At 38.8% G+C, this 17,391-nt stretch overlaps 1 protein-coding gene across 1 annotated transcript; it reads right to left on the bottom strand.

The window, feature by feature from the left end:
• Window positions 1–5,673: 5,673 nt before the first annotated feature.
• LEO1 (Leo1, Paf1/RNA polymerase II complex component, homolog (S. cerevisiae)) lies at window positions 5,674–16,634 on the bottom strand. The gene is made up of 11 exons (XM_009885762.1): window positions 15,893–16,634; window positions 15,528–15,635; window positions 14,683–14,777; window positions 13,861–14,006; window positions 12,407–12,491; window positions 11,971–12,065; window positions 11,564–11,698; window positions 10,816–10,951; window positions 10,329–10,515; window positions 9,967–10,064; window positions 5,674–5,935 (listed from the first exon to the last, which is right to left on the bottom strand). The coding sequence occupies exons 1-11, from the start codon at window positions 16,632–16,634 to the stop codon at window positions 5,831–5,833; spliced, it is 1,932 nt and encodes a 643-aa protein (XP_009884064.1). The 3' UTR covers window positions 5,674–5,830.
• Window positions 16,635–17,391: the final 757 nt, after the last annotated feature.

Raw genomic sequence — 17,391 nt, 5'->3', positions numbered from 1 at the left:
TAATTTGAAAGTTTCGCCTTCATCAATTTAATTCTTTTTAAAATGCATCAGTTTGCTATGGGATTAAATGTCTTTACTGTAGGTACTGCAAGAGTTTGCTCAGTATTCTCTATTCTCCCACTAGATTGATCTAAATGTAATTAGTCCCAACAGAAGAACGTGTCCTGGTCATCTTCAGAAGACTAACATACACGGACCAAAATTTGCAGTTCTATGAGCTTTTTATATTAGATGAAGTCTGCCTATGTTCAATAAAGCACTGGTTCCAAAAAGAAGAGAGGAACACCACCTACATCCCAAGGCAATTCACAGAATTGTTGGGAAGAATAACGAAGAAACGTTTTCAGACAGTACGCTAACACTCCGCTATTTCTGTCCTTGTTATTTAAGCCTCTTGTTTCATCATGAGGCACGAAGCTGTAAATGATCACCAATGCTTCTCAAAATGACAGAAGGTATTTTGCATTTTTTTCCAAAGGAAGAGTATTCTCATTTTCTTTCCTAATCACTAGAAAAACCTGTACTCAGCGAAACAACACAGAAATTTCAATCCAAAAGACAATTTACTGTTCTGACATACATAGTGTAGCAAGGCAGTTGTGGAAAAGGGGTAATAACTCAAGTTGTATTAAGGTTAATAAAAACTGAGGTATCCTCCAAGAAAAACGTAAAAGACCCAGCTTTACTTAAACAGAGATACCTTTCAGAGATGAGATTAACAGTTTCCCTTAAACCAACACAGATTAACTTGCTTGTGAGAAAGGAGAAACCCCCTAACGTTATCAGGTGTAAGTTTGCAAATGGACAAGCTGCCCAGGGTCAAATTTTAAATCACAGAACTGTGATTTGGGCCTTTGAGCTTTTTCCAGTTACTTTTGAGAGGGGAAAAAAAAAAAAAAAAAAAAAAAAACAAGAAAAGAAAAACCAAATGAAACCAAACCGAAGCATGTTTTAGCCACAACACTTTGGCTTGATCCTTCTTTATCTTCTCTGGGATACATGCCTCCCTTCACAAATATAGCATAGTCCAAGTAGCAGTTTATTTTAAGCTGAAAACTAAGACTGGGAGATCGCAAGCTCATGAAGTTTAAAGACAGTTACCTTATTCTATACCAGTAAACAAACCTCAAAGCTGCTGGCAGTAAATACGATCAGAACCAACAGTGGGCCAACAGCTACAGCAGGATTCTAGAGCTCAGAATTACACACCCCCCTCCCAGCCAAGCATGACCACCTCCCCATGAAACACCTGAGTGCAAGGGCTGATACTGCTGTTTCCAAAACCCTGATGTTTATTTCCTTTACATATGGAAAATGAGAGTGCTCCTTCAGTATCCACGTAGGTTCTCCAAAAATAGATTTATCATAGAGATCGATAATGAGCCTTATTGTACAGACCTGTCCTGTACAGAAAGTTTATCGTACATCTCTACACTCGAAGAAAAAAAACCCCAGAAAACTGCCAAATTACCAGGCTGAGATTAGCACCTCACTTCCACAGTTATGTTCTGAAGTGAGATATCTTGCAAAGAACAGAAAGAGCATGAAACAATATAAAAACCAGATATAATCTGACTCAGTCACAGGATATAAAAGAGGGTATGTTAGTTAATACTTCCACTGTTTTCTACAATTTATCTTTAATTTACAATACATAAAGAATACAACATAGATATGATTCCATGACTGTCAATAACTGCGGGAATGCTACTGCCTTCCACAAGATTTCAACATAACCCAGAGACGTGAAGTTACATTTGTTGGTAAACTGGCTCTACCACCTCTCATTTCTTCAAGACTAAGCCTCAATGGAAAAAACCCAACCACTTTCTAAAGTTAAGCTTCCACTTTAATAACTTGTTTTTTTTTCTAAATAGCAGCCCAGTAAACTGGGATTCATAGATTTCAAAGCATAAAAGTACCCTCAAGAAAACCCAAAAAAATACACACACACAAAACCCTCAAAACCCAAAATTCTTGTGAAAGCCTTTTTTTTTTTTTTAAAAAAGGCTTTCTGTCAGAAAATACTTTCAGCATAGATTTACTTAATTTTATGTTATTTTCTCAACTGTTTAGCTTATATAATTCCTCAGAATGCCCTGGAGTTTTAAAGCAATTAAAGATACAAGTTAGTAATCAATACCAGTTTGCAGCTTTTCTGCAAGTCTTTCATGTCCAGACAAGTATTAAAAAACCCAGCTCAAGCCAAAGGGCATCACTAGGCAACAGCAGGTATTAGTCACATTGCTCTCCAAGAAGCGCTTCCAAGTCAAGCCACAAGCGAGCTCCTGAGCAGTGGAATAGCCAAAGCTTTGCAAGTGTAACACATTGTACTTCTTATAGCAAAAATTAAAAGAACATTTATCAGAAACAAATCATCTTCTCGATCATTCCCATGTAATAACTTCTACACATTCAACACCACCCAGAGAGCCCGATTAGCAGTCTAAAGCTGTTAACGAGAAGCACTCTACTAGAACAGGCTGACACCGAGGACCCCTGTGCCTACTGGCCGAGAAATAAATACCCATGACTTCATAGGAAAGTCACCACCTCATGTTTAACACGTTCCTCAGGCTGCAGCTTCGTATCAGAGCGGAGCAAAATCTTGCTGCCATATACAGCACCTGTCCTGCTCCACCTCTGCCTCTCCTTGCACCGCTTCAAGGCACAGCTGACTTCTCAATGTGCCCCTTCCAGCAGCTACACCAGGAGAAAACGATTCACTTCTGTCTGTAGGATGAGGATAGGTTTCCAAAAGACAGCCGCGTCAATGTTTACCTCTGCCAAAGAGGTCACCTTTCCCCGATGGCCCCCAAGTCCCGACCACGCCACCTCACTGAGTGGCTCTGATGCTGCCATGGGCAGTGAGGCAGCTGTGCAGGCACACCTGGCAGAAACACAAGAACTCAGCAGAAAAGAAATTTCCTGACAGTTTAGCAAGCTGACTCACTGAGCTGGGCTGGTTATCGCCAAACATGCCGCTAGGAAGGGCAAAGGACTGCACGGGCAGCTGCTCTTCCAGCGGGCACTGCCCGGTCCATCAGGTGTGCTGCAACAGGAAACCCATGGCAGTTCCGTGGGTAGGATGGAGAGAAATGGCTGGTGGAAAATGCTACCTGGTACTGGAAAGAAAACTCCACATCAACAACTGGAAACCAGGATTCAGTTGAAGCATATACTTGAAACAACAAATACTGTATGGCTAAGAACAGCTTTCAGTGACTGTTTCAAGAGAATTCATCCTACATCCTGCCACTGGCCAGAAAACCAAGTACTCTACAGCTAGTATCAGCTCTTCAAAGAAATTTTGGTTTGTTGGAAGTTGTTCAAATAATGCCCTTTCTGGAAGAAGTACTGACCAGTCAGTACAAGGTAAACACAGTTCCATCTACATTCTCTTTCCTTTGGCTTAATATTTTTAACTTGGGTAAAAAGAAACAATTCCAAGTAATTCTCACATGCTTGGAGGCTGGGAAAAGGGATAGCAAAAACCATCTTCGAGATAAATAAAACTATACATTCGATTCATAACTAGAAAAATGCTGTGGATAAGGCTAAGTTCATTCAAGTGACTTTAATTATGATTGTTAAACCAATTTAAGCTGAGAAAACACTTTCTAAAATTCCACATTTAAATAAGACTTAAGAGCAATTTACAAAAGACGACAGTATAAAATATTACTTCTTTTCATCTTTGTAATCCACAAAAAGCCTCATTTTTGGAAGCTAAAATGAACCGCTTTTTTTCACTTAGTAAAGGCTTAGTCAGCATCAAACCTATGAAAGCAATTAAAACATTTTCACTCTTAGGAGCGTACCAAAAATAAAAATAGCCAACACTTTAATTAAACTGACATGAAAGCAAACACCTCATCAGTGAAATGGTGGAGTGTTTCCATACGCCAATTTTGTTGTTTCAGAGGTATCTGGGAGGCTTTTAGGTGAACATACAGCACGCAACATCCATCTAGAATGAGGCCCTTTCTAAACAGCTGGTTTCTTTCTGAGCAGGTTACAGATGGAAAGCAGGTAACCTCATGTAAGGAGCCACTCTCCCAGCAGAGTTCTAAACTAAGAGGATTACAGGGTCAAAATTCCAGCAGATGGAGAAAGGTTTTATCTGCACATTAAAGAGGCACAGGAACTCTTAGATAACAATTTAATTCTAGAGAGAGAAAAAAAAAAAAAAAAAAAACAAACAAAAAAAAAAACAGTTTCTCAGGCACTCAGACTTCCGAGTTGAAATTTTTCACTTTGTTTTCATACTTGCAAATGTCTACACTGCAGTCAGCTGCTCAGCAGAATACATTAACACACATAGAGCTCCGTCCTACTGCAGTTGGAACGCTTCCCGTACCTTCCAGGCAGCAGAAATGGAGGTAGAGTATTTTGACAAACTACTAGCCTAATTAAAGGTGACAAAAGCAAGATGTCCAGGTTGAAAGCTGCATCTCAAAGAACCAGGGAACGTCACAAGAGCAAAATGCTCGGTATGAGGCACTTGCAACCTCCTCCGTTTTATAAAAAAAAAGCAGAATTCAGCTGGGGAGGAGAGACACGGGTAACAGTCCTTCTTACATAACTATCAGCTACTTTATTTTGTCTTGGGTAACACAAATCCACATCATAACCTTTTCACAACATCAGTCAATGGTTTTGGTTAAAGAGGCATTAAGCCAGTTCTGCTTTTTTCCTGTTACCTTTTGCAAGTCACATCCCAACTCCGCAAGACTGTGTGAAGAGTCAGTTAAACAAGCAACATAGATAACACCTGAATGCTCTCACTGATGATGGAAACTACATATGGGATATTTCATCTTGGAAAGAAAGTGTGGAAAAGTTCAGGTATTTCTTCTAGCCTTTCCCCACTTTACAACTGGTATTGCATCAAAGAAGGTGTTTACAAATAGTGTAAAAGCAGCAATGATCTTGTCCAGAACATTCTCCTCCAGTGACTTCCCAGCCAAACAAACCTATTTATAAAACCTACCAGGAACAATAGGAAATAGCACCATAAGGGTTAAATGAGATTATAAGACACTATTATTAGGATATAATTTGTACTGTGGATCATTTCACCTTTAAAAGGAGACTTTCATCTCTGCTTGCAGAAATTTTTTAGTTTTGTTTAAGTAAGCGCTTTTATTCTGACATCTACATCACTAGCATGTGCCAATTATTGTGGTTGTTACTATTACTATTAACGCTCAGGCATGATGCAGGTTGTCATTCTGGGCTTCAATGCATGAAAAAAAAAAAAAGTCTTATGTGATCAGTTAACTATTCTAACTGCACTCAAACGTGATAACAAATACTTTCAGTCATGAAAATATACCAGCATAGTACTGTACCGTCCGCAGTCAACAGGAAATAAGGGACATCTAGGAAAAACACAGTTGTACTGTACCTACTCATATGCTCTTCCAACCCTTCCATACAAACGGCAAGATATATTGCCGTACCCATTTATCACTTAAGCATTCTGTAAAGATTAGAATGGTTCTCCTAATGAACTCAGTAAAAATCACCGATTGATTCGCTTGAATAACCAGTTAGTACAATTCTTAAAACTGAAATGTACTGTGCAAGATAAAAACTGGCACTGTGATCGTCCCTGGTGCAACAGCTGCTGCAATAAGAGAAAAATCTTAAAAAGTAAGAGGAAGTCAAAAAAAAACCCCCAACTTTATTCACACCAGAAACACAGACTTCAATGGAATTTTCCTTTATCAAAATAACCCCATTGTGGTTGCTTACATCTTTGCTGTAAGAGAACTGTACAATATATATATATATATAAAAAGTCAACTTTTGTGCTTCCTTAATATTAATCGTCATCTTCTTCCTCTTCATCACTGATCACATATTTCTTATGCTTCTTACTTGCTTTGTCATCATCCTCTGCTTTTCTCTTTCCAGAAGGTTCACCTTCCTAAAAGCAAAAAAGGACAAAAATAAACCAACATACTTTAAGCTAAAATAAGAAACTCAGAACAACAACAAAAAGACCTCAAGGTCTTTCTTGTAAGAAAAGCAAAATTACTAGTTCTAGTTTTTCCATTTTGTGCTACTGTGACGCAAGACTGCTTACGTATCAGTTCTTTAAGTTGAGTCAGTGTTGCTACCAGTCCCAAACCCCAGCCTGAGAGGGTCCATCTTACAGCTGCAGCTCCAGTTACCCCAACGGACATGCAGCCGTATCTGCTTCAAACTGAACCAGGGCATGGAAGTAATTTATGTCACAATCTGGATTTATGGCAAGTGCAATATCATTCTCAGCAAGTCTGATGAGCATGGGTAATTCCTAGAATTTGTAGTGACTTTTTCAAGACGCAGAAGCTTTCCCTTCAGGCAGCCTCTGTGGCTATGCTAAGTTTTCACACTACTGACACTTGTATGCCCTAAATTAGAGCTACTGAAGCAAAGACCAAATTCAGTAAGCAAGTAGGCATTTTGTTTGCGAATTTAAAGAAAAAAAGAACACCCCACACCACCGAAAAACCCAAACAACCTCACACCACTCTGGCATAAAGGCAAAAGACTGATGAGAAAACACTAGAGAATCAACATCCGTTTACGGTCCAAGAAATATAATAGTTTAGGAGGTTTCAAAGAGCTGGTCAAAGGAGCTCAAATCACCAAGTTAATGACCGGTTTGCAAGCAATATCATAATGATTTTTATAGGCTGGGTGCCCAATTTTTAGCACCTAAATACAGAATCAACAGGTTGATTTTTATTCCACGTGCATTTATACCAGTTCAGTTTAAATCATCCTTCCAAACTACATTCTAAATCAGAATGCTATGAAAATGTTTAATCAAACTGCACATCACTAGTTCTTAATGCAAAAATCAATTCTGACATGAAGAACAAGTGGTAACTCAATTACTGTGTAAAAAGAGGAGTATCTCTAAAAATACCCTCAGGTCTAAGTAACCTCATCGCTTTTTCCATTTGCTGGTTTTGATTTCGAGGTGGGGTTTTTTGGGGTTTTGGGTGTTGTTTTATTTTGAGGCAACATACTTGGATTCAAGAAGCAGCGAAGTTTTAGTTTCACGACTTTAACGAATTATTAGTTTCAGAACTCTAATGAATAATTTTTTATTCAAAGCATTTTATTCTATATCAACATAATAAGTTAGTACAGTGAGAATCTCAGTTAGGAAGGAATTTTAGGCATGGAAAACAGCAATCAGTAGGGGTGGGAATCTCAGTGATAACACCCTCCTCAGAACAGGCATTCTCTTGTAATCTAGCCAGGCTATTGTTAAATGATACATCTTCCTGTTTAGCAAAACATCCCCATTAACTACAGTAGCAGTAAAACTACTCGCTGCGTAGCGATAAAGTGTATTAGCAATAGATTGACATTTTCACTAACAGTAACAAATTGTTATCAGGACAAAGATTTGTGCTGTGTTGTTGACTGACAGCACATAAAAGCAAGTCTATGTACAAGGAAGTCCGCGTTTCACATATGCGGATACACATTACAAATACCCCACTTCCTACGTGGGGACTGAAAGCAAGTCGTTATGCATCACTGGCCTTTCTTCATAATACTGTAGCACCCCTCCATGGCCCTGACGGGAATATTACCTTTAAGTCATCTAATTTTAAAATGGAGGCTATCATTTCTCAAGCAGCAGAGAAATGCCGCTGACTAGACCTTTTCTCCTGAGAGACTGGAATTGCAAAGTCCTGATATTGCTATATCATGAACTGGCAACTAGTAGTGTCTTATGAATAAACAAACAATTCAATTTCTATTAACAAACACTAACAGAGCTCACAAAATTACGGTTTTGTCTACATGCTTCGCTATGGTTGCCTCCTGGATTACTGTCATGTTTTCTAAAATACTAAATTTTCCTCAATATATAATAAAAAGCCAGAATCTATGTCTCTAAAAGAAAAAAATAATTTTTACTTCTGCTTCATATCACAATACCTATTAATGCAAATACTCAGCTGACAGTATAAGAGGAGTAGCGTCAGAGCAGCAAGAACATGCATTCAGAACGGAGCAAACATCCAACAGGCTGGGAAGTAAGACGTACCTCCCGAGAAGTTTACAGGAAGCACAGTATAGAAATGCAAATGACAGCAAACTTACTCCTTCAAAAATAAAGATTTCTTACATAATTGAGGTATGTGTCATACTGAAAACTATGTCCTGTATCAGTCATTTAAACCCAACCTTGGAATTTCAGCAGCTGTGGTTACAGGTGTCTGACGTGCAGTCATTCACTAGAAGGACACATAGCAAGCTACCCTGCAAAATCACTCTTTTAAGAAGAAAAGGATGTTTTATTATGGAAGCCTCTAAAACTCAAGAATAAGGTTCTAGCCACTTCACTAGCTATTACAGTAGCACACTAGATACAACTGTAGGAAATCAACTGAAAGAAATCTTAGGGCAATAGTTAGAATAATTTAAACAGTTAAAATAATATCTTAAAGGAAATGGTGATACAAAGCATTAAAAAAAATAATTCCATAAGGAAGTTTGAGATATCAGTGTAAGCTTTTCTAACCTTCAATGGTGATACAAAGCATTAAAAAAAAATAATTCCATAAGCTTACACTGATGTCTCAAACTTCCTTTTTTAACCTTCTGCATGACATTCTACACAAACTTGTAAATAAAATATAATTTACAATAAAACAGGACAGGAAGATTAATCAAACTAGCACACCAATGTAAAAACTTCTCTCTCGACCTACAAGGTAGTAGTAAGAACCTATTAGGCTAAGTCAGTTTGTATTTATTACTCTGCCACATAAGTGAAGGCGACTGCCAGCAGAGTTCAGATGTGTCCGAACCACCACTCCTAAGCCACGCTCGGCTTGAGAGAGAAGCAAACACAGCTGCAGCTCAGGGCTGCGCTGTATGCATCAACGGCAAGATGACAGTAATGCAGAACCACCAATGTCTGAAAGAAAGCAAACTAACGGGCTACTAAACCAAGTAGGTCAAACACCCGACCCAACCCAATTCCCTCTCAAACAGGGCAGTGGGAAGCCAGAGAGCCAGCATCAAGTGCCATTTGTCACGAATTCCGGAATGCCCTCTTCTCTCAGCTTCCCAAGGCTTCCCAAGTAAATGTCCTATGGCTCTTTGCTGCAGAAGCATTTTACAATGAGGAGCGAGGGTCAGGAATATAGACTACACAGGTATAGCTGATATAGGACAGAGTCCATATACTTCCTGGTTCAACTTCTACCAATGGATGAAAACAGTGAAGTTTTAATCTCAGAAATGGTATCTGTCAATTTTGAAGAGTGTTACACTGTATGGCTGTATCAGAAGTGACATTACTTGAAATGAACTAAACCTCAAGACATGATATACACAGGCATTCATTTGCTTATACCCAGCAGTGATAAATTACAAACCAATAAAACACGATTTTAGAAGAGGAAACAGCACTACCGCTGCAGCTAACAGTTAACCTGATCACAGCCTCGTGTTTAGGATGATACTTGGGTGACAGATAATGTCTATTTAGCAACAGACATGAACTCTTTTTAACTCAGTTTTTCAACTCTTCTATTTAAAACCAGCAGAAATAGCAGAAGCATTTTCACATTGTATTTCCAAAATAAAACAGGAGAGTACCACGTAGCTTAGGAGACAATACTACACTAGGATTCCAATATTGTGTCCTTACTTCTTGCATAATTTTGGTAAAGTCATTTTACATAACTCTGCATAAATTTTTCCATCTTTAAATCAGCCATAACAAAGTGACCTCCTTCGGGAATCACTCAGATCTATGAACTAATACAGCGTATAAGAAATTGGTGATTAATTACCACGGAAAGCATGCCAAGTCAAATAATACATTCATCACAGCATAAGTGAAACTACAAAGTTCTCAGCTTTAAAAACTAGATTTAATGCAGGAAATGTTCCTGACCGAGTATGAATAGCTTAAGAACAAAATCCTTTGCTTACCTCATCACTAGTAAGTTTCTTTGCCTTGAGTAGTCTTTGTGTTTTATCTTCATCTGAGCCTTCATCGCTGTCAGAAGAGTAGATTCTAGCACGTTCCTCTACAGAGAAAAATGAAAAGACAAGTATTTATCTGAAATTGGCGAGAAAGAAAGAATATTAAAAATAATTCTCTTACACTTAGTCCCACAAAAAGCTGGCAGAATCTAACTCTAGAGTAAACAAAACAAACATACAAACTGAATTGATGTCTCCTCATGTATCAAACGAGCTGGCAAAATACAATCTTACCAGGACTCTCCTGTGAAACTAATCCACCTGAATCACACAGGCCCTACTTACGTGCTGTTAAGGTTTATTATTACCTCTGATGCCCCCTTTGTATCTGTTTTTGATAGCTGCTAGACTGATTGCGTCATCTCCCTCATCCTCTTCATCATAGCGGTCAGGTTCTAAATAATTTGCACTCAGACCACGCTGATGCTGCTTCTCCCGCATTCTTCGCTGCTGAGATTCTCTACGAATGGAAGCTCTTAATCTCTCCTCTTCTTTCTGTGCAGAGAAAGAAACAATAAATAAAGATTGAGGGGGAAAAACCCCACAAACGAACTCAAGAGCACCTTGTATTCTACTGTAGATTCTGAAACAATTTCACAGCAGCGTGAAGACTGTACACACTCTGATTTTTTTTGTAATCTGTAAGGTGAAGCAAATTGCACCCGTGGCTAACACTCTTATCTATAACTGCAAAATACACTCTGTTTGTCATAAAGTCATAAAATGTTCAGCTATATTACATTTGTGATTTTTTTAGATTAAATCAGCAGACAAGAGAGTTCCATACCACAATACCTTAATCATTTCTGTGCGCTGAGACTCCGGATCGCGACCTGCCATTGGCAAAATACGAATTTTCTGGGTCTTTGAACATCTGTCTGCCAGAGACAGTGTCATCTTCCTGTGAGTGGCACTGTCTGTAGAGTGCGGCCTGTTAAAAAATTGCTCTGGGTTAAATACTTCTTCAAGGAATGTATCCACCTTTAAAGGACAATGGTAGCAGCAGCATACTTAAGATTTCAAAGATTCATCTGCACGAAAGTAAAAGCATCGTCCTTTCTTCCTTTTTTATTTATTTATGTGCATTGTAACAGCTACTGGAGACATCAATTCCTCTCTCAGCAAACCATCTGATGTCCATTACCAGCCTAAATAATCATCCTCACATTTCACATCAGTATCCCAAGATGTAATCATAATCTGGATAGCAATTGTGCATCAGAAGAAAGGTCAATTTCAGGAAATATTAGTATTCTTTCTGATTCAGATGAGGATTTGCTCTTAAAAATGCAAATTAAAATAGATACAAAAAAATACACATAGCCTACATATTGCAGTGAATGGCATATTAACCTTTCAAAAAGGGACACCTAATTTAGGAAAAAAAAAAATCTTACTAAAATACTGACTTTGGAAAATAGCACACTCATTAAACAGTTAAGCTCGGAAGGTTTACAAACTGGTATCTCTAATCTTTTTATACTAGTTACAACACTTAATTGCAAAAGTAGTCTCAACATTTGGTAGAGAATGGCATGCTTACCTGAAGGTTAACTTTGTCTTGAAAACAGCCTGTCCTTGTAGACCCGTCCCTTGTCTGATAAACAAATGGTTGTGATCTCCCTGCAGTGGCGCCTTGTACACGTCAAAGACCTCATTGCCCAAGTGGAGAGACATGCTTAAAAGAGATTCAAATATCAGTTATTTGATAAAGCCACTACAGTCTGTCATTTATAAATGGAGAAAGCCTATGTTTCATTTTTATATATAGCCAATAATTGTATTTCAATCCAAACTAAGCAGAGCATAACATTTTGAAAGCAGAAACTAAAATAATTTGTGCTGTGCAGAACTGACATCAAAGTTTGCTGACCTTCCCATTTGGCACGCCACAGCATTTCACTGTAAGAACAACTGTAATCCTTCAACAGAAAAAAAGCCCAAACTAACCTTCCATCTGACCATTTGACTATCCGTGCATTACTTTCTCTGATCTCATTCCCTTCCTCATCTCGTCGCATCCGCCATCGTATTGTGTTTTCTACCTATGGGGAAAAACCACAAAACTCTTTCTAACTCATAGTAAGGAATACAGTGGTAGAACATACTCTATATAGGTGAAGAATTACAGTCAGAAAGGCTAGATAATTCGCTGAACGATGCAAAGAAATGAAGATGAAAGGTATTGCTTTTATATGTGAAACGCAGCTGTTAAGCTTTTTTTTAATTTATTACTAAACTGGATCAACTTTCCTCAGTGCTGAACTGGTCCACACTTTCACAACCTGTATCAGAACTCAAAACACCTTTCTAAAATACCTGAAAAAGACTTTGAAGAAACGTGGCTTGACAAGTGTAAAAGAGAAAAAGAAAATTAACATTATACCTTGAGTTTTAACCTAGTTCTACCCTCTTCGTCAAGCATCTCCTCATCTTCAAATTCATCTTCATAATACTGGGGATCAAAAGGTCTGGAATAAATTATATAATACAGTCTTTAGTCTTCTAAAAATTAATCCCTCTTATTCTAGAGCTGTACAAAATAACAGGTGCTTGAAAGGTTTAAATTATACACTGCACACAACAGTAGGCACTGCAGCTGGAGGCAGCCATGTCTGCAGTAATGTAATTTACGGCATTGACTGTACCCCACAGGAGGCCTACCCAAGCGTCTTCGCTACCATCAACTGCGGCCACTTTAACATTCAGACTCTCTAAAGAGCTCTAGCCAAACAAAGCAAGCCTGCCTCAGAAAATACTGCTTCTTTAGTATCAGGATGAGGAGGTCAGGGTTAAGTCTGGAACAAAATATATACAATACTGTACAGAGAAAATAAGAATCATCTTATAAATGCGGTAAATTAGGGATTTTCTAAGAGCACAATCTTTGTAAATTTTTATTTGAATCTCAAAATCAACCAAAGGAAAAGGAAGATGAGATTGTTTTTCTTCTCTTCCTTCAAAAAACCTGATGACTGGGGTGGGAACAAGCAGGGGAAGGCCATTCCCTAGCCTCCTTCCTAATAGTTTCCAGGCTGCTGCAAGGGACAGAAGCAATAGACAGACTCTGCGGCTGTACGATTCTAATTTCAGTCCTGTCTGACCCCCACAGATCCGCAGGACTTCTCTCACTGATTACAGCCACTAACTGGATCCTTAACAGTTCTCTGCTGTAACAGTCTATAGCATGAAAGCCAGGAAGAATGATTTAGCTAACATATACCAGAAACAACGCTACACTGCTGGCTAACGAGACACCTATTAAAAAATGCTATGAAGTTGCTTAACAAAACACTCGAAGAGATGGATTTAACAGCAATTTGCTACAAGTGTTGAAGGTGGGCGCTAGGGTCAAGCCTAACATCACAAGCAACTCTAATAATTTATTTTGTTTCTCCTTATGAATTCCAGAAAATTTCTGGAAGGTTAGGTAAACAGCAAAATCAGTAACCAGCACACACAAATGAAAAAGTCCTTATTCTAAAATTCAAAATGATGTTTTTAGCAGTCAGAAGTACATAAAGATCCTGTGCATTTGGCTTTTGCATCTGACAGCCTAAACCTATGTTTAAAATTCAACTGATAGCATGTGCTTTCAATTAAATCATATTGTTTTTTAAAGACAGAAAGTTACTCCATCAAGCTGAAACCCAAGCTCATAAGAAAATTACTCAGCTATTATTGTTATCTATCACTATTGACTGATCACAACCAGAAGTGTGCACCTTAATATCAACCATTTTAAATACGGCCAATATATTTAATTGTATTACTAAAACGAAAGCAATATAGGGTAACACTAAAAAAAACTTATCAATCACGTATCTAACGTGCAATTACCTGGGCTCCACGCTAAGGAAGTTGGGCAGCTTCACAAAATACAAATCATTACCCAAGTCTGTGTTTACTTTTGGTATTTCTACCTCTATTCTAGTCTCTGGAATAGGCTCTTCTTCCTGCTGTTCTTGACTCAGTCCATTCTCATCCTAATGAGAAAAAGGAGAATAGGAGCATACGTGAAAAAAGTCTACCTGGCTACTGTTGCTTTAATGAGCACTTATATCTTGCATAAAGAAATGTCACCCATATGCAGAAAGTGAGATCAGGGAGCTCTGGGTAAAAGAACTCGCACATTTTCAGTCAAAGCAACTCAAGGCAGCATTTTCATATGCCACATATAGTGATTTCAAATAGCAGTGCAAACTCAAGAGACCAAAGACAGTAAGGAAACAGCAAAGGAGCTGACACGCAGTTTTCAGCTAAGCACTGGAGCGTAAATGGAGGACAAGTTTTCCCAGATAAAAAAATATTTTTATGTATTATCATCACAACCCCAAATGGAAATATTTGTCAAACAGCTGTGCTAAGGTACCAAAGACAGCTATGACTCCGTATTTCACTTGATGACAATCAAAATTACTCATTACATTTCTTTCAAGTACAAAAAGTAGAGCAGGGATGGGAGAAGGCAGATAGCAGATGGATTAATTTATTGCTATGCATGAAGCTTTACTAATTCTTTTAGCTAGCTTTTATCTGTAATGCTTACTTAATGCCATTACTTTTTTTTTTCCCCACTGGAATATTATCAAACTTAATCAGTGTTCTACATTTCAGAGCGGAATGGCAACATTCATTATTTCAAAAGTCCAATCTACTCACAATGGGCTGTCCTGGAGTTGGTGGCTTGTCTTCTCCATCACTCCCTGAGGAAATGTCATCTGCACCTCCAAAGAGATCCATGACATCTGCATGCTCTTGAGCAGAAAAATCACTATTTTAAAATACACATATATGCACGCACGCACACCCCTACATGCAAGCACACTCACAGAAAAAAAAGAGATTAACACACCCTTCACTTTTATTATTACTTGAAATCACCTACAAAGGTTAAAAATCGCAAATGTTTACGAAGCATGCATTATTCTCTTAGCCTAAAAACCAGTTTTCTCATGTATTTTAAAGCTAAGGATTCAAGGTATGTTTTCCTGGAAAGCTCTATCACATAAGAGAATCTAGTTGAAAAATGGTAAAGGAGGAGTTAAGGTTGTACGATCATCCTTTACTCAAGTGAGCAACTTAAAGATGTGTCAACACCAACTTCATTAAGCATTTTGGAGCTTTTACTTCTCAGAAGAATCAACACCTCTTCCCCAGCCAGCTAAACATCACAAAAAACAGCACAGGTCCTCGGGTCTGCTCTGATTAGACGCACCATTTCGTAATATCTTTCAATAAAAAATTGTGAAATAACATTTGCAAAAGAAAAACTCTGTCTCTCATGGAGGAAACTGAAAAGCTGGTAGAGCTAACTACAAGCAGAAATACAGCGCGTACTTCCCCACAGAGAGTTCTATGCTGTGCTGTTTTGTTATTACCCTGGCACTATAGATACACCATATAGCAAACCCCATCAGTTTTATCAAGTTCTGTAGCACATGAATGGCACGCTTAATATGAGGATTAAATGAACCAAAACCCCACAAAACTACACCACCATTTACCTTTCTGTCCTTCTGTATCACTATCCGCTTCCGAATCTGATGCAATTGGTTTCTTTCGCTTCATTCGCAGAACTTCATCTTCACTATCACTGCCCCTTGCAGACTCTACTAAGGAGCAGAATTATTCTCAGCAAATTAAAAATTTTGTTCCACATGTTCTAGAATTCCTTTGTATTAATATGTTGAGTCAGATGAAAAGGAATTTAAAAGTGCTGCATAAAAAAGCATTACAAAGATGACTATAATTGAAAGCTACGTGATTAATACCTTCATAGTGAGGTCTGAATCTTTTCAGGCCAATATAAATGAAACAATAAAGAGAGATGAAACCAGAGGCAAATCATTACCACTGCATTCTGTCCTACCAGATTTATGCTCTTGGTCCTCCTCATCGGAGTGTTGGGCCCTTTCGTCATCGTCAGAGTTCTGCATCTTCTCCTCGTCAGAATGCTGGGCCCTTTCATCATCGTCTGAGTTCTGCATCTTCTCCTCATCTGAGACCTGTGGCCTCTCCTCATCATCAGAGTTCTGCATTTTTTCCTCATCTGAGTTCTGGAGTCTTTCCTCATCATCAGACATCTGCGGCCTTTCATCTTCATCAGAGTTCTGCACCTTTTCCTCATCGTCAGAGTTCTGCTGTCTCTCCTCATCATCAGAGTTCTGCTGTCTCTCCTCATCGTCTGACTGATCACTTTTGTCCTCCTTGCCCCACTTCTCATCCTCCGAATGTGCTTTTTCAGAACCATCTCCCTCTGAATGATGACTGCCTTCATCTGACCCATGCCCACGATCATCCTCCTCATCATCATGAGCGGCTTCTGAAACACTGTGCTGGTCCACATCTGACTGATCGTTATCTTCATGCTCAGAATGTCCCGAAGCTTCAGAGCGATTGTAGGATCTTTCAGAGTGGTTGTCACTCCCTGTGTGATGGGATGCCCCTTCATCCTCACTATCATCTCCAAATAACTCCTTATTACTTGGTTTTATTGCCTCCCTGTCATCATCCTGGTCACTGTCGCTGCCAGAAGCATTACTACCAGAGCCAGCATTCTCCTGATCGGAATCAGATTCAGATCCAGAATCAGAATCTGCAAAAAAAACCATGACCTTTTCAAGAGCTGAAATGTCCCTACAAGGATGCACACAAGACAACAGGCATTGCTTTAAAAAACAAAACAAAACAAAACAAACCCAAACATCCAAAAAACAGAGAAAGAACTTACAGGTAACTGTAAGAAAGAACTATAAAAATTACCTAGAACAATAAAACAAAACAAAACGTCTACTAATAAAGGCAGAGCCAATGAAAGACAGTGAAAAATTATGGATGCCACATAAAGTTTCAAATCACAAGCTATTATCTAAGATACTAACCTGTAGAAAGGATAAGCGATTATACAAAAGAAAATAAAATTTGAAATATTGAGGGCTTAAAATAAGTAAATACATATATGTAGCTTATAAGATTCTACAAATCTAAAACTGTGATTGTTTCTTTAATCCATGTTAGCCGCCTTATGCACCCTGACGCGCTTGTTACAACGGCACTACTCTTGAACGCTGAGGCTGGCGAACACCGTGTCAAGCAGGGAAAAACAAGGAACATCTGCCTTGAAAAATAATTTACAGAACTCGAGAGGCGCATTTCAAAGCCATACAACCGGCCTGCACCGGGCGGCGTCCCACCGTTTCACTCCGGATGCCGATGACAGCTAAAACTTTTGAGCAACCTGGTGTAGCGGGAGGTGTCCCTGCCCGTGGCGGGGGGTCGGACCCGATGACCTTTAAGGTCCCTTCCAGCCCAAACCGCTCTGTGACTTTCCAGAGCGAAGGGGCACGCAGGAGACCCGCCTCGTTTCCC

The sequence above is a fragment of the Charadrius vociferus genome, unplaced genomic scaffold, assembly GCF_000708025.1.
Source record: "Charadrius vociferus isolate BGI_N301 unplaced genomic scaffold, ASM70802v2 scaffold325, whole genome shotgun sequence".
Classification (NCBI taxonomy): domain Eukaryota; kingdom Metazoa; phylum Chordata; class Aves; order Charadriiformes; family Charadriidae; genus Charadrius; species Charadrius vociferus.
This window is presented reverse-complemented; position numbering and strand designations above follow the sequence as displayed.